This window comes from Typha latifolia, chromosome 13 (genome assembly GCF_019914945.1).
Source record: "Typha latifolia isolate L0001 chromosome 13, TyphaL0001v2, whole genome shotgun sequence".
Taxonomy (NCBI): Eukaryota; Viridiplantae; Streptophyta; class Magnoliopsida; order Poales; family Typhaceae; genus Typha; species Typha latifolia.
Window position 1 is genome coordinate 2764989 of NC_133098.1, and position 21984 is coordinate 2786972.

A 21984-nucleotide genomic window follows, 5' to 3' on the forward strand; every position below is an offset into this window, starting at 1 on the left:
CATCTGCCACAAAGTAGTTCACTATTTGAAATGCTCCATAAGGCATACAGTGGATGACACCAACAAAGCTCTTCTTAAGTAAAACAAACAGCAAAGATGAATAAGAAAGTTGACTATTGTCAGGTAAACATGCTGGGAAAAGAAACAGAAATACAATTATGGATGCTGGATAAATATTAAATCAACCAAAAAGGTCTACCATAAAGCAGGCTATAAACTGTCCCACATGAGAGGAATCATCATCAACAAACATCTTATTAACACATCTACTACAGCAAGTTGATATCATCAAAAGTTAATTCAAAAATCTAAGAGGATAGGAGAACACTGATCTAGCTACTTTCATCTAAATCAAGAGGTATTATTATAGTGGTCAAAATGTTGGAAGTTAGAAATCAGTATAGTTACTGAAATAATCTGGGTCAAAATTTAGATGCAAGTGGACAACTCCAGCATGATAAAAGCATTAAGAATTCAAATTTTCCATAAACTGAGTGTGTCCAATATCCGAAACTGAATGAACTCATCCAAGAGGTTAAGCTGTGTCCTGAACATATTTTCTCAAACCATACAAACTCAACAAGAGAAGTAAACAGCAGAGGTCTACGAAAAGATGAACCAAATGCATCTTGGAGGGCTTCAGTTTTATATTGAACAAGAAATTTTGAGAGATGCAAAAAAGTTGTTTGACAGCAACAAGGAAGAAAACAAAAGAAATGGTTCACGTGTAAATATAACTTGGAAGAGAAGGTGACTCAGCCTCATCATTAGCAAATCTTGCTAGACAAGTTGAAAACCATATAATCAAATTTAAGCAGAAGAAAAGCTAAGCAAAAAGACGCCTTCCCTAGAGGAGAGAATAGAACAGTTTGTGTATGCTAATAACAACTATTACAAATCGACTACTAAACCATTTACCTCATTAACTGAATGCATCAACAGACAAGATATGATGAAATTCTCAGCACCATTATTTGGGACTCAATCATGCCAATCTGTAGACAGGCTTCGCACAAAAGCAACTTCTAAGAACATCAGAAAGCTCATAATTTCAAAAATCCAGATTCCAGAGAAGATGTTCTCCAAGCATATGAAGTATTAGAGAGTATAACCCGACTCTGCCCAATCACTTTATACTAAATGGGATCATATGTGAGCAATTTGTTGAGCTATATTCTTCATGCTAATTGCTAAACAACCAAGGCAATCACTTAGGCAGAAAATATATCTTATAAAGGCAAAACAAGAAGTTCATATTAAGTGAAAACATTCGACCACCTCATGCAACATACACAATACCTCTATATGAAAAGAATTTTCTGTGTTATTTTTGCCGTGCCAACCGACCAGCATTTACCTTGGCAGAAACTATATATTAAAAGGCTAATACCAATTTCTGATGTTGCTGGACATCATTGAACAACTGGTGCACTGCAATAACACATGAAACATAACTCTCCCACCCACAAAGGGCTATACTTCTACAATAGATCCATCAGCAAAAAGTCAAGAAAAAGATACACATTTCAAGGAATTCTACCTGTGAAATCCCATAAAAACACCACTTCATGGTACAATAAATAGCCCACCATGATCATGAATCTGCTTTTGTTATCGCCTCGAGCATCATCTTGGCCACTTCCTTCTTCAAGTCCATCCTACGCAAGTGCTGCTTAAGCTCAATCACTGTCTGCTTCTTAATCTTCTCCTCCATCACCTTTGCCTTCGACTCATCAAGAAACTCAAAAGCCCTCTTCATCGTTGCCCCTCGCGGATGCTCATTAGCCAACTCCTCAACAGCCTCCCGGAAGTACGGATACGGAAGCTTCCCTTTTTCAGTCTCTGGCTTCTCATTCTCCAATTTCCCCGACATCTGTGTAGTGTTATTCTCTACCTTGTCATTCTGTCGAGGACCTAACCTAGCATTACTCTCGTCGCTATCACTTTCATCACTCTGAGCACCGGCATTGCCAGAAGACTGATTTTTACCGCCCCACACCTTCTTTGAGAGGTCAAAGACAAAGCCCTCGTGAGGCTTAGAGGGCCCCTTTCCTGTGCTCATTTCCCGGGCAGCATTGGCCGTGTACCTCTTCTTGAGGCGCCGTAGCTTATCGTTAATCTGCACATTCGAGACCTCGAGACCGCGGCTGCGACGGACGAATTCGGCAAGGGCATCGTTTTGCGCTGGTAAAGAGCCGTTCTTGGCACGGAAATCCCCGAGCCACCGGAGGACGGCGATCTCATCGTCTAAAGCCCAAACACGTTGGAAAAGTTGCTTCTTTTGCTCAGGAGGGGCCTCCAAGGAGGGTTTTTTCTTCTTATTCTGGGGTCCGTCAGAGGGTGGTGGTGGCTTCTTGGGCTTAGCGGGCTGAACCGGAGCAGGCTGAACCGGAGCGGGCTCGTCGGACTCATCGGAGTCGGAGCCGGACTCGGTGGACCCGGATCCTGAGGGATTCACAGGCGGCTGGGGTTGTGATCGGGGTTGAGAGGAAGGAGGTCGAGGGTTGTGGTCGGATTCGGATCCGGAGCCCTCGTCGGTGGATCCCTCTTCGTCTTCATCCTCGTCGCTGGGATTGGTGGGCTTCGGAGGAGGGTTGTTGGGGGACTTGTTGGTGCTTCTATTTGGGGAAGGGGTGGCGAGGTTAACTTCTTGGTCGTCATCATCATCAGAGGAGGAGGATGGTCGGGGGGCGGCGGCGGGGCGTTTCGGGGCCATGACTGCGTTGGGGATGGTTTGGGGGAAGAAATTGGCGATCGAGGAGGAGAGGTTTTATTTGGAAGTAAGACACGGAAGTTAGGGTTTTAACTTGTGGGAATGTGAAGAGGGATAAGCCGTCTAGTTTCCGATAGTGACCTTATCGGGATTCTTATCAGGGCCAAATCGACCACAAAAGCCGATAAAATTTATGCCAACGAGAATTTATCGGGTCTTGTTAATCTTACCCCTGGAATTGGTTCCAATACTCCACCCCTTCTACATCTTTATTATCATTCACACCATATTTTATGAATATTTATTATTTGATTTCTCAGCTTTTTTTTTTTTAAAGTTATAAATAGGTATTAAGGTTGTTTTGTAACTATAATTACTTTAATCATCTATATGATAATTAGCCACTAAGAAAATATAATAAAGTGTTTTTTATCCAAAAACAAAGAAGTGTGTCTTGATAAATTTCTCTAAATATTTTTAATATGATGCGTTCAAATAAAATACCAAATTATACCCTTATTTAGTAGTCGGATTTTCCAAGAACACCTTAAAGTATGGTATTACTATATTTTAACAAAAAATAAGCAAGAGTTAAATTAAAAATAGTGAAAAGATAGAAAATGAAATAAACTTATAATGTAAGATGTAAAATAGAAATATATATATACTGATTCTAAAGCATATCGAAAGGAGATCTTGACTCAAACAATATAAGAAAAGAGACCCAAGCTTTTGCACTTCCTTAGAGAACTTGATTACAACTTAGTTTGATGAAAACATAATCCTGCTGCAAGAGATATTAAAAACTATATCCCCCTGCAGTTTTAGCTGGGATTCAAAAGCTTCCGATCTACAATGCCTTGAGCAAGGCTTGAACACTAAACTCATGTTAAGTCCGAGTATACATCGTGACGATCTTATTCCTATTATAGTGATTCTAATGGAGAAAAATCAAGCAACTGTTGAACTATTCAAACATGCATAGGAAGATGACAAATGTTTTAAGCTTGAAATGTCAAATAGCTCCATGAATCTCTGATCAGAAATTCTCGCTTTAGCAGCAGAAAAGCGCTGGTACTCGTCAAATACTGAAGACAAACACCATTGCTGCAGCTTTCTCAAACATCCAACCACACACCCAGTTCGATGCTGAAAAAAGAGCATATAATAGTAAGAACAAATTTTGATGTTTTTAGTCGGAAAGAAAGCATCAAGCAGATTGCACTTACCTTCCCTCTTTTGCAGTGTATAAGCAGTGGGTGATTTCGATCATCTGAAATAAGAAAAGCAATAAGATATAAATGTGAACTTGATAGACAACTGAATCTAGTATAGCAACATCAAAAGAAAAAAAAAAGGTTGTCTGATACCAAGGACAGCTTTGAGCGCCTCCCGTATTTTCTCCTCTGGGATATTAACAAAAGGTTCCTGCAGAGATTATTTTGGTGTATTGAGAATATGAATATGCATATAAAATAAAAATATCAACTATATGTAGTTAGGAATTTAGGACAGTTAAGAGGAAAAAAAGTCTACATATTTTTTTTCTAACATGAGGTATAAAGAGTGCCACAATAGTACTACAACCATTATATGAAGCTGCTCTGGATAATATTGGTGCATGATACAATCTTAGTGTATAATGGGTCTTTTTTCATTTGCCCTTAAACAATCCTCCTCTGCAGATTGTTCAAGGATGCGTTCTCCACAATCTGCCATTGCATTATGCAAACTTCTTTACAGTATAAAATATAAGTCCTAGGTGTTCCATGGGGTATTGCAATGAAGTTGCAATGGTAACAAAAGTTTAACTTTATAGAAACAATGATTGCAATCCTGTTCATGTCTTTACAATCCTTTTCATGTCTTAACAATCTAAGGCACTTCTATCTGTTGCTTGATGTAGAACAACTAACAAGGGTAGATATTTTAAATGTGCCACACTGTCACCCTCTTTTTAGAACTGCTCAACAAACTAGATTTTTGGACTTACAAGCTGTGAACAAGATTGTTCCAAGAGAATGGCTTAAGTTGATCATTAGGATCTGTAAAGTGAATCTTGACTAATAGGTTCCAAGAAATTTTCTTATGTCAAAGTGAAAATTGTCAACTGACAAGTATGCACAAACAGAAAATTCATTAGCAGATTTATCCATGTATGGAAGTTGTGTTGAGCAAATGACACACAACGGTGTAGACAGAAATGCAATTACAAAGGAATAAAAAAATAATCTCTAGAGACCTGATCCACATAAGGGGAGAAGAACTTACTTGTAGTACAATGAAGAATCCATGTATAGGTGACCAAGAATTGTTGGAACAGATTAGGATTCATCAATCATCATGACCATGGAAAAGTAGACCTACCAGAGCCCAATTTCATCAGTCACTGAGTTAGGTTTTCCTGATCAATTTAAAATTTCACTAATCTTGTTTTCTAGCTTTATTCAGGTTGGGTCGAGGTCGAGGTTGTCTTGGGTCAACATTCAACATCATAACATAGTTACCAACTTACCATAGTCCCCCTTCAAAAAGAAAAGAAGCAAAACTACACACTGGTTGCACACAATTAGATAGGTCAAATGGTAAGATCAGGTTAGTAGATGAATTGGGTTTGGCACCTCTAAATCTCTAATATTCCAAAATATAAATCCAGCATATAGAAGATCAAGATTATAGACTGTAAGATAAAACCTGTTGGGTGGCCTGGAGAATAATGACATCAAATCAAGATGAGAATCTGGTTGAGCACTCAGGGGGAAGAGAGTACCATATACTTTCCTGGACAAAGCAAATGGACTTGTCTACATGAAAAATATGTAGATGAAGAAAAGGCATAATGCCATATCATGCCAGGACATTTTAATCTATTGATATAGAAAGAGAAACTAAAAATCTTTGAAGAGATTAAGAATCACATCTGCTACATGCAGCACTGTGATTTAAATACTCTATGTGACCTTCCAACCAGCTTCCATAATAATCTTTGAACTTGTGTTCTTGCTTATGAACCTCAAAAGACGAAAGTTGAGGAAGAATTAATTTCTGTACATATGATCATTAGCACACACAATACACAAAGCTAAGTTAGAGGCGTGAAATAACAATGTTCTTCTAGGATTAGCAAAAGAAAAGAATGCTAACTTCTGAACGGAAAAGCAACATTCCTAACAATTATCTAAATTTTAACACATTGTCTAAGTGAAATGCTTTGCCTATGGTTGAGCAATCTTTAGAGATGTGCTGCCACTAGAAAAGTTGCATTGATTGCAAGTCAGACAAAACATTTGAGGTCATTTTAAGGTTAAGATGCAACAAATCATTTACTATGGTTTGGGCAAGTCAAACAAGTATGACAGTGCACTCATGGATAAGTGAATCAATGAAGGTGGAAAGCATGGCAATGGAAGAGGAATATATATTATGAAAATCGTCGAGTAACAAAGAGAATCAACCAGGGTAGCTGAACAAAGAAAGAGATATGGCATTATGGCAGTCCCCACAAAATTTGAGAGATGCTGTGGTTGGAGGCCCACTTAGAACCTTGATTTATTGTATACTTTCATGTACTACAAATTTCTACACTTAGCATCATAAGGTATCTAACGATCTATGCATTCAGAAGCTATGACATCCTAAATCAATTATGTGAGTAATTTCATTATTTAGGATCTATTGCAAAGGATGGAGAAATAAATGGAGAGCATAAGAAAATTGAAAAGAAACCAAATATAGAGGTATCAACCGGAGAGGAGGCAGCAGTCAAGTATTAATGTATCCTTTGTAACAATGGAAAAAAATTATAAAAGGGTCCAACGCTGACAACCTAAATAACTGCAATAGAACCAAAATCTTCACAGAAGATATGTATAAAAGGCTATTTGAAGTTTACGAATTTATACTCAACAATACATATAACAGAACAAAATGGATTCTTAATAAAATTCTCCAACCATTTAGTTTATATGCAAGGAGATGTATATCACCTAGGAAAAGTAAAGCCCATCATGTTAGTATGTCAATCTTCATGAAAGCATACATGCAGTAGAAAATAGCAATCTCAGAAAACCAAGATACTGATCGTAGTTCGAATAACTCCCTATCTTCATATAATTAAACCCAGGGGAGGAAGATGAGTAATTGAATGATGACTAAAGATACTAAATGATAATCTCATATGACTCGCAGCTTGGTTATACGAATATGAGAACAAGACATGTCCTCTCTTCTCCTCTAAGTTGAAATTTCATAATGACAACAAACAAAGACAATTAGACGAAAAAGAAGTCAACTTTCGTACTGGAACTATCAATACACACACAGACACCAAAGATTGTACACAAATAAGAGCCCACTGCAAAGACCGGAGTAAATAGCCCTCAAATTACTCCAATACAACTAATGGAGAAGTAAGCTAAGATCCAGATGCAGTGTTCCAAAAACAAAAACAAAACAAAAAAAATTACCTTGCGGCCTTCGATCCCAAACTGGAACAACCTGATGCCATTCGTCTCAAGGAACTCCGTGTTCTCCTCCGGGTACGGCTCCGGGCAAAGATATCTAAAACCACCAAATCAATGAGTCACCACCACCACCACCACCACCACCCAAAAGAATCAAAACCAAGAGGGCCTAACGCAAATGCCGAGATAGGAAGCAATTCACCGACATGATGGAGCGCAGGTTGAGCGTCTTCAAGAACCCGAAGTTGGCCGTCTCGGGGAACCCTGAGCGGAAGATGCCGTCCTCCACCATGGCGAAATTGAGGGGCGGCACGAAGAGCTCATCGCCCGATACCTCGCAGTCCAGCGGATAGACTGGATAATGGTAGAGCTTATTCGCCTTCTTATCCGCCTCCTCTTCGAGCTTATTCTCCGGATTCCTCTGCTTCACCATCTCAAGTTTCATTACAAAGTCTTTGCCAAATCAAAAGAGAGGGAGCGAGAGAGAGAGAGGAATAGGAAGGTGAGAGGACTGGTTTTGGTAGTTATTTATAGAGTGTGAAGAGTATTAAATAAGAATAAATAAATAAATAATGACATCATTGAGATGGCTTCTTTGTTTAGTTAATAAAGTATTAGATCCAAAATTTATGTGACGCTATTATTGAGATGTTGAGATAAGAGAGCTTTTAAGATGGGATTGTGATTGATTAATTAATTGATTAAGGAAAGTATAAAATTTTGCTATTTAAAAATATATTTTTAAATATGACTATTTTTTTTTTTTGGTACCGTAGCAGAAGCATATGTGATGTATCAAGAGGTTACAGACTCGAACGTTTATGTGACACTGATATTGAGAATTAAGAATATACCCTAAAATATACCCGTTGTTGCTACCTAGTAGTAGAAGCATACCCACTCATAGCAAGAGTTTAAAACGTTTATGTGACGGCTCTTGTAAAGACGTGGAGAGGAGAAAAAGTCTTGATCTTTTAAGACGAGGATGACGATTGATTGACTAAAAAATAATAAAATTTTGTTATTTAAGAATATATTTTTAAGTATGGCTATTTTTATAGCATTAGTAAAAGTGTACACACTAGAGATTATAACCCCCCAAATATTTAGGAATGTAAATTTCTATGTAGAAAAAAAAATTCAAAATGGATTGCACATTTATGATCTTGCTTTAGACCACTGTGAGTCATTTAAAACAGTCAATTTATATATTTAATTTATATATCAGATAGATAAGGTTACCTTATATAATTAGTCTAAAATTATAATTTATCCCTTGTGGTTTAGTCAAATTTTGATTAGTTAATTAATGTGCTTGAATAAGTTTTGAATTTCTAAAAGTATGCATAGCAGAAGGTCAAAAGAGATTTAGTGCACTATTAAGAAGATTACAAATGTGTATATTTAGCCTTATTTCTAGAAGAAAATCCACAAAAGATCTATTGTTTCATATTTTCTAATAACCTTGAGACTCTAATAAGGCATATCTACACTAATTAATTAATTAATTCCTTTAGCTTGCAAAGTCTACCTTCAAGATTTGAAAAGATGGCAACCAAATGGTCAACTGATATAACAATCAAATTTATTGCCTAGCTTTAAACACTTTGAAAGCCACTTCTTTGCATGGTATGCCATCTATTTCATTCAATTTTATTTGAATGGAGAAGATTTATTTTTAGATTTTTTTAAGAGAGTTAGAGTTGGTCAAAGGAAAAGAAAAGAGGTTTCTTAAAAGAACTCTAAAATAAGGGTCCATCAAATTAGTATAATTGATTACGGCAAGCAAATCTCACACCATAATTATTTAAGTAGTGATTGGTTGGAAAATTAAGAAATTATAAATAGCCAAATGCCATTTTGCTCATACTGTATGAATATTCTTAAGTTAACACCATTAAATTCTTAGTTTTCTAACGTAGTAATTATTAATAAGTTATACACAGAATGCTGCGACAAGCTAACTCTCTATTCATAACGGAAATAATAGTGTTACAAAATAACCAAACTACTCTATTGTAAGTCAGACTATATTATAAAGGCTTATTTGATTTGAGACTAAGCTCCGAACTTAATTTTTTTAAGTGTGAACTCGACTATGTATAATGAAGATAAAAAGATGTCTGATTACTTCTTAAATTGAAACCAAACCGGTCCGAAAAGGTTTAGGGTTTAAGTTCGAAGCATAGAAAAGTAAATTGAAAGGGAGTACAGAGGAGTAATTTATAATATTGGTTAGATTGATTGGAGGAGATTAGGAAAGACATCACCCACGAGCTCCTCAGATTTGTTTGTTTAATAATAGGATTGGAGAAACCAAGAGGATCGCAGATAATAGGATATGTGGAATAAGAGAGGTGGAATAAAGTACATTCCATGGAATATGCCTCGGATAGGGACCACTATTCGCCAAAAGCTATTCCCTTTTCTTCTCCCCTGTCCCCCCACACCGCCCGCCCGCCACGTACGCTTTCCGTCGTATAGCGACCCCTCTCTCTCTCCTCTTCCGGAGGCACCCACGGTTTTCTTACCCCCGTGTTGGACGCCAATTGGCGGATCCCGTGGGGCCCGCACGAGTTACTGCGTGGGTGGCCAATTATTGGGGGACATGTCGGTGGATGGATTCACTGGTATCTTATCCGCCGTCGCAAGTGGATAGGATAAAAGGTTATCCCGGATATTAAACTGTAGCTATTCTCGATTTTAACCCAACTAGAACTCTTTTTTTTATTTATTTTTATCAAAATAGACTATCTCTTAAATTTATTTAAGAGTCTAATTTACTGTGATCCTAATAAAAATGCTAAATTAATCAGTATTCTTAAAAATGCTAAACGCTGACATGATCAAAATCTTAGAACTAGATAAAAATACTAAACTAATTAGCATTTTTACTTAGACATAAAATACTGATTAACTCAGCGACTTTTAGAGCTACATTAAATTAAACTCTATTTGGTAATAAATTTAAAATGTAGTCTATTTCGATAAAAATAAATTGAAATATGCTACTTCGGTCTACTCCTCAACTTATCCTTAAAAAAGAAAAACTTCATGCGACGTTAAATATATATTTTACAGTATTTATATATATATATTGATATCTCTATTTAACCCCTAAATATTCTATTAGGATTAAAAAGTGAAGCATTGATATATTTAAGTGGATAATTTTGTATTAAAAAAATATGTGAAGAAAATTTCGAATGAATATAATATAACAAAACTTTTACTTCAAAGGAGGATCATGCCTTTCCCTAGAGGCTCATGGCTCTATCACTTCCTTTTTAAAGAGAGATATAATATAATAGAGTTTTAGCTAAATTTAAGTTAACTAGAATATTGATGTAATTGACCATTAAAGTGACAGTTGGTATAATTAGCCTCTAAAGATAACAACTAATAAGAATTATTTTCCTCACGAGAAATGAAATCACCATTGAAAATATATGGTAAAGAATAGTGGTGCTAAATAAAAGGAAAAATCATATTAAAAAAACACTATAATTTTGTTTTATTATCATTGAACTCTTGTAATTTTATTTTTAAAATATCATACTATTAGTTTGCTTAACGGGCGATTACCATGTAGACGAGCTAAATTAACTATATAAAAATAACGATGGTAATAACCCTACAAAAGTAAAGTAATATTTGTTTTGCTAGTAGTTGTTTAGTTAAATTTAAAGTTGGATAATTTTGAGTAAAAAAAAAGGTAAGATGCGGGATTCAGATATTAAATCCTTATTTGGTAGAATTTGAATGATAATAAATAAAATAATAAAATTTGGTTGATTAAAAGAGCTTTTATTATCCGACATATTTCAGTATCGAATTTTAGCGGCATTAACGGCACAATATGTAGTGGGATACTATTAAGTTCTTACTTTTCTCTCAAAAAAATAAAAGCAAGATATTAAATATTTTTATAAATTTCTTAAATAATAAAATTGAATGTTTATTTTAAAAAATAATGAAATGACAAATGTTTATTGGCAAATTTATTTTTTATTTGATTAAAACTATTGGCAAAAGTTGGCTAATTAAGCCTAGTAGATTCCAACTCCTAGTCGTGATCACAACAGGTCGGACACGTGTAACGGACGGCCGAGAATAACCCAACCATCCCCTATCGAGGGCTCGAATAGCCCCTCCTGTTATCATTTATCCACCTCACTTATCCGACTTCTTATTCGCCCTGCGCACTATTGGAACTCGCAATCCTTATCCCGTTGCTATCACTGACGAGGCCAAACCTACCCAACTGCGTTTCTTGCCACATTAATATTCCTAATTATTCTTTTATATTAAACTTTATAACTATATATATATATATATATATCATCACACTTGTCTTGATTTCCTTTCCTTTGTATTGGATAACACGTTTGTTTCCATGCACTTCCAGAAGTGACAACCAATGCAATAACCAAGCAATATAGACCAATGATATTTTTTTTTAATTTTTTTATTTTTGATACCTTGTGAGTGTCACACTCATCAAAATTGTTAGTTCATTTGCAATCTAGTAAGGGCCCATTATTATTATGTAACATGAGGAGAATAATAATAATAGGGGAAGGAAGTAGGTATTAGTTAGAGGGGAGGAGTGAGTTTGGTTGATATGCTTGGCATCCACTTAATTACATATTAGTTTTATATTTTAATTACATACTCACTCCTTGAATTATGACTCTGTATCGCATTGCATTGCAGAGTGTTACATTTTAGATAGTATATTGAATAAAATTTTACGTTTTTATATTTTTAAAAGTGTACTGTGATGTAAGATTATAGATAGTTAACTTTCGGGTTGTTGATCGATATATAATATTATTATGCTATTTAGGTATATTGTGACTTTGTTTTTTATTTTTTGTGAAAAAGGATACGCTGAGTTTGGTTATTTGGTAGATGACATTAGAGATCACTAAACCTAAAAAAGAAATATAAATTTGAGAAAAGTATAGCCCTATTGTTCATTAACCATTCTCATAAAAGTATAAGTTGGTGGAGAACACCTACCATTTTTTCTAAAAGGCTTTATAGAGTTATGGGCAGAGGTTTAATATTTAATTACAAATAAGACTGTGGAAGTTAAGCTTATAGAGAATAATATTCTTAGCCTTTATAGTTTTATAGCAATCCTCTACAATTGATGTCTAAGCTGAGATATTAACCCTGTTTAATTAAGTAATCAGGCTAATCCTATAGGGTTTCATGCATGGCCTAAAATAATATAGCCTTTTTAATTGAAGGAATATATCCTTCTACTATAGAAATATTTCATTTTGTGACCCATGTAGGCCTATCAAAGTGGGAGCATGGCCTATTTGACAACTTATGAATGTATTAGGGGATCGAATTCATAAGACATTATCAATAATAAAATATAAAAAATAAAGCGCAGAATGACAATCGCAAACACAGATATTTACATAGAATACTCCTAAACTGAAAAACTACGATTTTTTTTCCACGATGCTCATTCGAACTCGCAACACATAATTTTTCCATTATCGATTCATAATCTTAATGACTCGTGAGACAAAGTCTTTCAAAATATAAAGAAGATGTGATACTGTGAAGAGTTATTGCAATAATGATTAAGATGTCCTTAAGTTAGGTTAAACCTTTCTATTATATAATTGACATATAGAATCCTAATAGCTCCCAAAATATCTCAACGAAGTAAGTTAAAAATGTAAAATTTTATAATTACGTTCGAACAACTTTGGATTGCATTGGAACACCTATATTTCTCAATCTCTATTCCTAGATTGGTTAGAAACAATCTTCTAATACTTTTGTGTCTAGGCATCAAAAATAATTCTGAAACTATTTTTTTTTTTTTTGAACTACTTTCAGAATGATTAGAACCACCTCCTAAAGATTTATGTTTCTTCTAAAATACCCTGTCATATGCTTGTACAATTAATCTAGTAATTATATTAAAACCTTACACTATATACAAAATAGAAGTTCTAACCTAAGGGGTTATAGTATGCCCTTTGTAATGACTTTAGGCACATAGGCCATAGGCCATAGCCCATACTTGTTATGTGTCAAGTTTAAATCACAAATATCTTGCATGATATATACTTAAATCCCAATTCTGACTCACATCCACCTACTTTTGTTCACCAAGATAGGAGAAAAGATTCCATTGCCCCCCAATCTGACAACTATCTGTCTAAAGTTTATATAATCAAATTGGAACAAAATCTGAAAGCTTGGTGTCCATTTTCTTCCAAGTTGGTGGTAAAATGATGACCTCTCATGAGATGTTTTAAGACATAAGTTAGGTATATTCTTTCTTGCAATGGTTATGTTTAAGAAAAGTTAGGACCCTTGGACTTTTGTAGGTGACCTCTTTTGGTCAGTCCTTGCCAACTTTATTGACTAAATACTCAGTGAGATGGTTAGGTAATGGACTAATAATATATATTTTACTTTTGATAATATTAAATTAAATTCAAAATTTCTTTCTTAAATTTGGGACCAATTTTAAGAGCTCTAGCTTTGGTCTTATGTCGTCTCGAACGAAACCTTCCATAGTTTAGTTCTCTTTAGTTTGAATCTAAACTTTAAATGTGACCTGTTGGTTGTGACTAGGTAACAAAATAATTGTTACACATCAATATATAAAATTAACGAATCAAAACATTATTTGACTTTGATGATATTATACAAAAAATTATTATTAAATAAAATTAATTAGTTATAGTTTAAAAATAGATTAAAAAAACACTTTTTTTTATAATGAAAAGCCTTTTTTAATTTTACTATTAAAATTTGTAAATTATAAATACAATTCATTTCAATAGTAAAATTATAATTTGAGAAAAAATTAGGAAAAAAAATAGTGTTTGAATACAAAAAGCAGCTAGGGTCTCCAACTAAGTTCATGGACTAGTCCTCAACTAAGACCAAATGCCACCTATACAAATATGCAACAATAGAAGGGGGAATAATTTTGGTTTATTTTACTACTCTTGACTCCTTAATAGTAGTAGTAGTAGTTCTATCCTTGGGCCACCAAAATTCCAAAGTGGGCATTTTGGGTCATTATCTCTGTCCTCTATCTGCTCTTGTCCTTCACTCATACTAAGTTCACATGAAAGGGATGATCAAAAGGAATCCAATCTCTTGTGGGGGTGATAAATACACTTCACAGGGGATAGTCCAAGGATATATGGTCATCAGTCAAAGTGACACATTGGAATTCATTCTCTTATGGAGCTAGAAGAACATACCCATATGATCTTTATCTGCATCATCACAATGGCATGCATTTAAACAGAATGTAAAACCCACATGTTATGGCTTTGTCTTTCCAGGAAGCAACAATAAAGATTCCTCAGTAAAGGAGAATAAGCTGATCAATTATACCTCCTTTTTGTTTTTATTTTTAAGAGCATCTCCAATTGAGCTCTAAATCTTTACATCTCTAAATTATTAGGCTTCAAATTTTGAGTATAGGTATCGAGGAGACATTCAAATAAATCTAATATTTTTTTTTTAAATTTTATTATTTAGAATTGACAAGTGTTCCGAAATCCTTCAGGGTAATGACTAATGACCCAAATATACCAAACACTAAAATACATTAATACTTCATTTTAATATAATATTATATAGTATATAAAAGGTATATATATTTGATAATTTAAATCTTAAAATAGAGCAGGGTTACATTTAAATGCACTGTGATCTAAAAGGTCACTCCATTTGGAGCCTTCTCCTATTGAAGATGCTCTGAGAGATACTGAAAGCATATGGCATTTCAAATAAGTCCTAAAACCGAGTGTCTAAACCGCTAAAATATCGGTCCAAAAGATCTGTCCTTGTTTCAAAAAATAATGAATATCTACATATATATATATATATATTTCATTTGATCGAAGTTATCAGCTTATTGCATCCTAGTGCAAAAGGTGACGAAATGAGAAGAGATTGACAGTGTCTACCTCTAAGTTTTAATGGTCAAAGAGGAGGAGTTAGACAAAATGAATCAAACTATGATAGATTTAGTCCAAAGATCATACTTGGAAAGGTGTCATCTTCTTCATTCTGAGAATTGTCAGAGGCGAGTCATGCATTTTTCCATGATAGAAAGTAGGAAGATTCCTGATACGACCTGCCTCTGGTTCTTAAACGTTTCTTAGTTTCTTTTTTCAGTGGTTTGGGTTCATGTCAAATCCTTCAGTTTCAGCCAAAACGGCACATAGTGATAATATTCTTACCCTTTTTCAAAAGACATCGGAGAAAGTAATAACCACTCCGGTCCCCCCCCACCCATGAAATATGAGTAAAAGCAAATGGGTGGTAGTAAAACAAGAAGCTAAGGAAAGTAAGTAGAGGACTAAATAGCAAGCAGCCAAAAGCCTTCCACGAGTGGTGTCTTCTTCCTTACTCCTTCAAATTTGATCGCTTTCTTTTGCCTATAAATTGGGGTCTCATGCACACCTAGCTCCTTGTAGATTGGAAGATAAGAAAGAGTTCGAGAATTCCACAGAGGAAGAGAGAGAGAGAGAGAGAGAGAGAGAGAGAGAGAATGGAGAGGTTTCCAGTTATTAGAATGGAAAAGTTAGAAGGAGAGGAGAGAGAGGCAGCCATGGAGCTCCTACGTGATGCTTGCGAGAACTGGGGCTTCTTTGAGGTGCTTCAACGTACTCTGTGTTTAATTTTAGGATTAGTACCTGCATTTTTTGCCATTTGTATTCTACTACCTCTTTTTTGTCTACATTTTGTATATCACACCCCGACAAAGCGACATTTCAATAGAATATTTCGTTAGGGATATTATATTTACATTTTAAAATGTCTAGTAATTTTTTTTTTGTGGCCTAAAGCACTTTTTTTTAGTAAATATGGTCAAAAGATTGTTTTATTATTTTATAATTATTTAAACCACATTTTTCCCCTATATTTTCTATCTAACACATCACTGTTCATAGTTTATGTAACTCTACTAATTAATTCAAACATAGGGATCAAAGAGGACAACATGTTAATCAGAAAATAATAAAAATTTAGGGTGTTATTTGAAAATTCCTCTATCATCTTCTACAGCAGCGAACAGGGTAACGACATAAACAAACCCTACTAAAGTTTAGGTTTGTTTTGGATGTATATATATATATATAGATATTGAACCATGGGATCTCCGACGAGCTGATGGACGAAGTGGAGAAGCTGACCAAAGAGCAGTACGAGAGATGCCGGGAGAAAGAGTTCGAAGCGTTCGCAAGGAAAGCTCTGGAGGAGGAGAGGTCGGGAGGAGGAGAGGCCGGCGAATCAATGGACTGGGAGAGCACCTTCTACTTGCGCCACCTCCCAACCTCAAACATGGCCGACCTCCCCCACCTCAACGAACGATACAAGTTGAGAGAGAAGTTTTCATATCGAACCTCGTACTCTTGCCTTATTATATTTCAGACCCTATCCCTTTTTTGCCCTTCGTTGTCTATATTTATCTCTAGAGGGTTTCTTCCGTGCAATAGAATTAATTCTTTATCAATTAATATTATGATCTTTAAAGGTATAATAGGAGTGAAAGATATTACCGGTTCAGCAGTTTTAGATATATATAATCATGAATATTATTTTTTAACAATTATATTATCTTAATATTTTATTAAGTAAAAGAGATATATATCATTAACTGAGAGTAATGTATATATATCAAAATAAGAATATTGATGTCTTTTATAATTAGATGAAAATTTAATTACATTTTATCTTTTTGATTATTTTTTATTATTTACATATATCTTTCATTAGTTTAAGATTGATTTAAATTAAATTTTAATAGATAGAGATAGAGAATTATATTTAAATTGAAGTTTATCTCCAAATAATCAAATTCAAATTATTTAATATTAAATGATATCTTCCATAATTAAGGTATAATTATATTTAAGAAAGAAATCTTAACTGAAGAAGAAAAAAAAAGTGTAGAGCGCTTCTTCTGTACCGTAAAATTAATTGTTTATCAATCACTTTGATGAAGATCTAATAGTTAAGGGTATAATAAGAAAATTAGAAAGTTAGGTACACGTAATTAATCTTCTTAACTAATATATTTATTTTCTTACCTAATGTGGTTTTGGAACTGGTACCGAGTATGAAAACTGACTATTATAGCCGTTGAATTAAGATTATAATTTTTAAAGATGCATTAACGTATTTGCCTTATCTCTATCGATAGATCACAGTAATAGTTTCAAAAATTACAGGAAGGTGATGAGAGAATTTGCCTCGGAGATCGATAAGTTGGCAGAGAGGCTCCTGGACTTGCTGTGTGAGAACTTGGGCCTGGAGAAGGGCTACCTCAAGAAGGCCTTCTATGGAGCCAAGGGCCCAACCTTTGGCACCAAAGTGAGCAATTACCCACCCTGCCCCAACCCAGACCGGATCAAGGGCCTCCGGGCCCACACCGACGCCGGCGGCATCATTTTGCTCTTCCAGGACGCCGAGGTCAGCGGCCTTCAGCTGCTCAAGGATGGCGAATGGGTCGACGTGCCGCCGTTGCGCCATTCCATCGTCATCAACATCGGTGACCAGCTTGAGGTTCGTTAGATCTTATATTAATAGATAACCGGTTAGCTTAGCATTTGACGAGATAACATAGACATTTATTCATGTATGGTATATCCAGGTGATCACCAATGGCAAGTACAAAAGCGTGATGCACCGTGTAGTGGCTCAGCCGGACAGGAATAGGATGTCCATCGCGTCGTTCTACAACCCGGGCGCGGACGCCGTCATCTTCCCGGCTCCGGCGCTGGTGGAGAAGGCCGCCGAGGAGGAGAACGAAGTGTACCCTAAGTTTGTGTTCCAGGATTACATGAACCTCTACGTCCGGCAGAAGTTCCAAGCCAAGGAGCCCAGATTTGAAGCAATGAAAGCATTGGAAACAGTCAATGGGCAACAACGACCCATTGCTACCTCCTAGGAGTTAATTCCTTAGCTATATTTATGTCAAATAATTGGGAAGTAAACTGAAGTATATGGTCGTAATATTTTTATGCTGTGTGTTAATCTGAATCGCTAAAAATAAAAGTGAATTTGATTATGGTAAATGTTTTCTAGTACTATATCTAGATCTGACTCTTTTACGAAAATGGCTATATATATTATTAAGGTGAGAGCTTGCAGTAATTTCCAACAAAATAATTAATACAGGAATGATTCAATATATAGATCGGAATCTTTTCTAGGTTTAATTTTTATACTTCCTACGACGATCATATTCGTCTGGAAATGATTAAAAAATTCTTATAATATTTGAATATTTTTGGACTCACCAGATTTTATGTATGTTCCAAACTTTCTTTTAGCGAAACAGATCATCACTCAAACATAATACTAAAAGAACTATAAACTCTATACTAACAAAAGGTTTATTTGAATTTATTAGTATTTTTTTTGACGCAGTGCTAGGTTGAACAAAAATTCTTACCTCGTTATATATCTAACCTTTCGAGTCCATGATATATAAAAAAAATGCAATTAATTGATATATGTCAAGGGATCACGAACGCCATCAATCTCAAATCATCTGCTCTGTCCAAACAAGTCCAAAGCCATGGAGAGAACTTGATGGGATACCAACACCATAGATTGCTTATATCAAGTACACAACCAATGACTACCAGTTCATACGTTGCAGATCTAAAACAGAGCGATGGACAGCTAAAAAGCCATTATAAACGGCATTTCACATAACACCTTCCTCTCACATGGCAGTTGAATCTTTATAAGCTCACCACCACCTTCCTCTCACATGGCATTTCACATAACATCCGGTCCCATGGCATGTGAAAATGCTGGGAGGCAAATGCCACTCATGGCCACTGAGAAGAGTAACGACGACTTGGACGACCAAATACATTAGACAAAATAACAATGGAGGAATAGAATAAAAAAGGGACAGAGGTCTCTCTAATTAAATACGAACAACATAGTAGTAGTAGTACAAATGAGAAGGAATAGTTACAGAGAACAAAAGAAAAGAAAGGGAAAAAAATAATAGTAATAGTTTATAGAAAACAGAGCTGCCTAGATAATGTTCCACCACCAGGCAGGAGTCAGCACTCTCCCCCTTCCCCCTTTTCTCCAGTAAAAGATTCTTCTGTCTCTCTCTCTCTCTCTAAAACTCTCTTTTCTTCATTTCTTTCCTCGTGATGGGGTCTTCTTCATCTTTTAGTACCCTGATGGAAGCTCACACTTCCCAATCTCTGCGACATAGAGAAGAGCGAAAGAATCGAGTCAAAAGTTAGGCTTACGACGAAACCAAACAATGAATTATTATCGTACGGTAACAGTAATTAACTGCTAAAGTTTTAAAGTAGTTTGGGTAGGTTTAGGGGTATTTGTTCCACTTGCTTCTTCATCTCCCTCGTCTGACGAGCCGACCGACCGGTCACATCAGACCACTAAATTTTTAAGCGTATAGATAAAAATAACGTAGTTTTACAGGGGTAAAGTGCAAAAGACGAAGGAAAAAAAAAGAAAAAGGAAGAGAAACTTACTCGGAGGCTGCGAGACGACGTAGGCGGCGCCTTCGAAGTCGCAGGTGCCGATGCTCCTCCCCTTCTTCTGGTAGTAGCTATTGAATGCGAAGCTGGCGTGCGCCTCCAAGGTGTTGGGCTGGAAGCAGTCGGCGCCGGGCTGGATACTTTTGCAGTCCGCCCCTCCTTCCCCGCACGCATAGTCCAACGCCTTCTGCAACCTCTCCTTCCCGGCCATCCCATTCGCGACGCACCAACTCTCCCCCGTCGAGGTCGCCCTGACCCCGCCATTCCCACCTCCTCTCCCCCTCTCCTCGTCCCACCTCAACCCCCCTTTGTTGCTACCGCTGCTACTCCCGAGGACGAAGTCGAGCTCGTACACCTTCTCCTCGCTCGGGTAGAACACGCCGTAGTTCCTCTCCGACGTCGGCCCCGGTTTCTGGTTCTCGTTGAACAGCCCGAAGAGGTACACGTCGACTTCGGCGTGCGGCCGGAGCGGGGTGGCGGAGTTGCCGGAGAGGACGCGGCGGACCAGGTTGTTGTTGTAGGCGGCCGCGTTTGCGGCATTTGCGCCCGTCTCCTTGGAGTCGCCCTTGGAGGGCCAGCCTGTTTCCGAGACGACAATGCGGACGTCGTCGTACTTTAAGGCCGACATGGCGGCGAAGACGGCGTCGATCTGGGCGTCGAAGAGACTGTAGTATTTGAGGCCGTTGCCGGCGTCGACGACGCCGGCGTTCGGGCGGAAGAGGGCGTAGTCGAGGGAGATGACGTCAGCATTGGCCTCGTAGGCGAAGAAGGGGTACGCGTTGACCATGAGGTAGGATCCGGTCTGGCGGAGGAGTTCTAGCATGGGCTTCATCACCGGCTCGGCGAGGTCGGTCCGGAACGAGCCGGAGGAGGAGGGGTAGGAGGACTGGAGAGCTGTTAGGGCAATAGGGGAGGAGACCTTGACGGCTTCGTCGAGGCGGAAGCGCGCGAGGGCCTCGTGGACATTGACCATCGCGGGGACGAGGAAAGACGTCAGATTCTTCGGGTCGACGAAGACCTCGTTCCCGACGGCCACGGCCTGGATCTGGGTGGCGGGGTAGTACCGGGCCACATTGCGCTGGACCCACGAGAGGGCGAAGGAGCGGCGGGCGGCGGTAGCCGCGAGGAGCTCGTTCGGGAGGGCGACGACCACCTTGATGCCGGAGTTGGCAAGGGCGAGGAGGACGGTGGGTTCGGCGTCATAGAGCTTTACCTGGGTGATCCCTTGCGACTTGAGGAGGTCGACGACCTTGGAGGGCGGTGGGAGGTTGTTCGCCACTCGACCATAGTTGACTCCTATCGAACCGGCGCTTGCGACAGTACTGGAGAAGAGGAGGAGAGAGAGGAGGCAGAAGAAGGAACAAGAGGAAAGAGGCCCCATGCTCTGCGACAAACAGAGCAGGCGTTGGAGATCTAGCGGAGGAGAAGAAGCAATGTGGAAGACGTGAGAGAGAAAGAGAGAGAGAGAGAGAGAGAAGGAAATGGCAGCAGAAGAGTAAGGAGAGATGGGGGTTTTAATAAGCTTTTGCTTGGGAGCCGTTGAGTGAGGATGCAAGTGAGAGTGTGCGAATGAGAGTGAGCGGGGTAGTGGGGGCAGGTGATGGGGAAGAAGTGGGGACCGCTCACGTACTGATGATTCCAGAGTAGAGCATCTGTTCCCGAGAACGTCCCCCGTAGTGTGATAAGATAGCAGTTTAAGTTGCTGGATATTAATGAGACTAAAATTTCAGTTTAGCCTAATTAATACCTTCCAATATCTTCTGATAGTGACGCTATGGGATGTGTCACACATTACTCTCATGTGATTGTGATTATTCGTTCGCTATTTATTAAAAATTTAATATACAAGATCAATTTAAATTTTTTTGAAACTAATTTTATTTTATTTTAGAAGTACGAAAACAAAATGCATAATTAACAGTAAAATGGTACGTGTCCGATGGTATTCCACGTTCACGAGTCGGCACGAATCTGGACGGTTTCCGCCGACTAATCTTACAAGGCTGTAGAATATCAATCCACCACGTGTCAAGTTAAGGATACCCATGCAACGATGTGTGGTGAAGGCAACGCAGTAGACGATCGGTATATCTCCCTCCACACACAGCTGCGCGCCGAGCGTGGGGTCCGCCCAAAAAGTCGACCGTTTGTCGAGAGCGTTAATAAAAAGTAATGGGAATATGAGAGAAGGTAGAAAGCCGGAAGGGTGGCCGTGGCATTAAGCATCAAAGTGACAAAGTCCTAGTAATATAGTAACGTTAAT

At 37.4% G+C, this 21984-nt stretch overlaps 4 protein-coding genes across 5 annotated transcripts; 1 reads left to right on the forward strand and 3 right to left on the reverse strand.

Moving 5' to 3' along the window:
• Positions 1-1306: 1306 nt before the first annotated feature.
• LOC140800416 (uncharacterized) lies at positions 1307-2970 on the reverse strand. Its single transcript, XM_073155201.1, has one exon. It carries the CDS (start codon positions 2714-2716, stop codon positions 1595-1597), a length of 1122 nt encoding a protein of 373 aa, XP_073011302.1. The 5' UTR covers positions 2717-2970; the 3' UTR covers positions 1307-1594.
• A 454-nt stretch (positions 2971-3424) lies between these two features.
• LOC140799515 (inositol diphosphatase DSP4-like) lies at positions 3425-7675 on the reverse strand. Its single transcript, XM_073153851.1, has 5 exons — positions 7383-7675; positions 7180-7273; positions 4084-4141; positions 3943-3986; positions 3425-3862 (listed from the first exon to the last, which is right to left on the reverse strand). The coding sequence occupies exons 1-5, from the start codon at positions 7619-7621 to the stop codon at positions 3665-3667; spliced, it is 633 nt and encodes a 210-aa protein (XP_073009952.1). The 5' UTR covers positions 7622-7675; the 3' UTR covers positions 3425-3664.
• Positions 7676-15358: 7683 nt separating this feature from the next.
• LOC140800319 (1-aminocyclopropane-1-carboxylate oxidase-like) lies at positions 15359-18263 on the forward strand. 2 transcript variants are annotated; one of them, XM_073155043.1, is made up of 4 exons: positions 15359-15838; positions 16327-16562; positions 17418-17751; positions 17840-18263. In XM_073155043.1, exons 1-4 carry the CDS (start codon positions 15734-15736, stop codon positions 18134-18136), a joined length of 972 nt encoding a protein of 323 aa, XP_073011144.1. In that variant the 5' UTR covers positions 15359-15733; the 3' UTR covers positions 18137-18263. The 2 variants fall into 2 exon arrangements, with proteins under 2 accessions (XP_073011144.1, XP_073011143.1); XM_073155042.1 differs by having other exon boundaries at positions 15613-15838; positions 16327-16592.
• An 835-nt stretch (positions 18264-19098) lies between these two features.
• On the reverse strand, positions 19099-21452 carry LOC140799797 (glucan endo-1,3-beta-glucosidase 12-like). The gene is made up of 2 exons (XM_073154263.1): positions 19716-21452; positions 19099-19421 (listed from the first exon to the last, which is right to left on the reverse strand). Exons 1-2 carry the CDS (start codon positions 21100-21102, stop codon positions 19387-19389), a joined length of 1422 nt encoding a protein of 473 aa, XP_073010364.1. The 5' UTR covers positions 21103-21452; the 3' UTR covers positions 19099-19386.
• Positions 21453-21984: the final 532 nt, after the last annotated feature.

Bases quoted from the DNA above. Each gene is read 5' to 3' on its own strand.
- LOC140800416 (XM_073155201.1), bottom strand. From the start codon at position 2,716: ATGGCCCCGAAACGCCCCGCCGCCGCCCCCCGACCATCCTCCTCCTCT.
- LOC140799515 (XM_073153851.1), bottom strand. From the start codon at position 7,621: ATGAAACTTGAGATGGTGAAGCAGAGGAATCCGGAGAATAAGCTCGAA. The intron at 4,142-7,179 runs GTAATTTTTTTT...TAATCTCTGCAG, and splicing joins TTGGGATCGAAGGCCGCAAG to GAACCTTTTGTTAATATCCC. The intron at 3,987-4,083 runs GTATCAGACAAC...TTCTTATTTCAG, and splicing joins GGCGCTCAAAGCTGTCCTTG to ATGATCGAAATCACCCACTG.
- LOC140800319 (XM_073155042.1), top strand. From the start codon at position 15,734: ATGGAGAGGTTTCCAGTTATTAGAATGGAAAAGTTAGAAGGAGAGGAG. The intron at 15,839-16,326 runs GTGCTTCAACGT...ATATATATATAG, and splicing joins AGAACTGGGGCTTCTTTGAG to ATATTGAACCATGGGATCTC. The intron at 17,752-17,839 runs GTTCGTTAGATC...TGGTATATCCAG, and splicing joins ACATCGGTGACCAGCTTGAG to GTGATCACCAATGGCAAGTA.
- LOC140799797 (XM_073154263.1), bottom strand. From the start codon at position 21,102: ATGGGGCCTCTTTCCTCTTGTTCCTTCTTCTGCCTCCTCTCTCTCCTC. The intron at 19,422-19,715 runs GTAAGTTTCTCT...TCTATGTCGCAG, and splicing joins CGTCGTCTCGCAGCCTCCGA to AGATTGGGAAGTGTGAGCTT.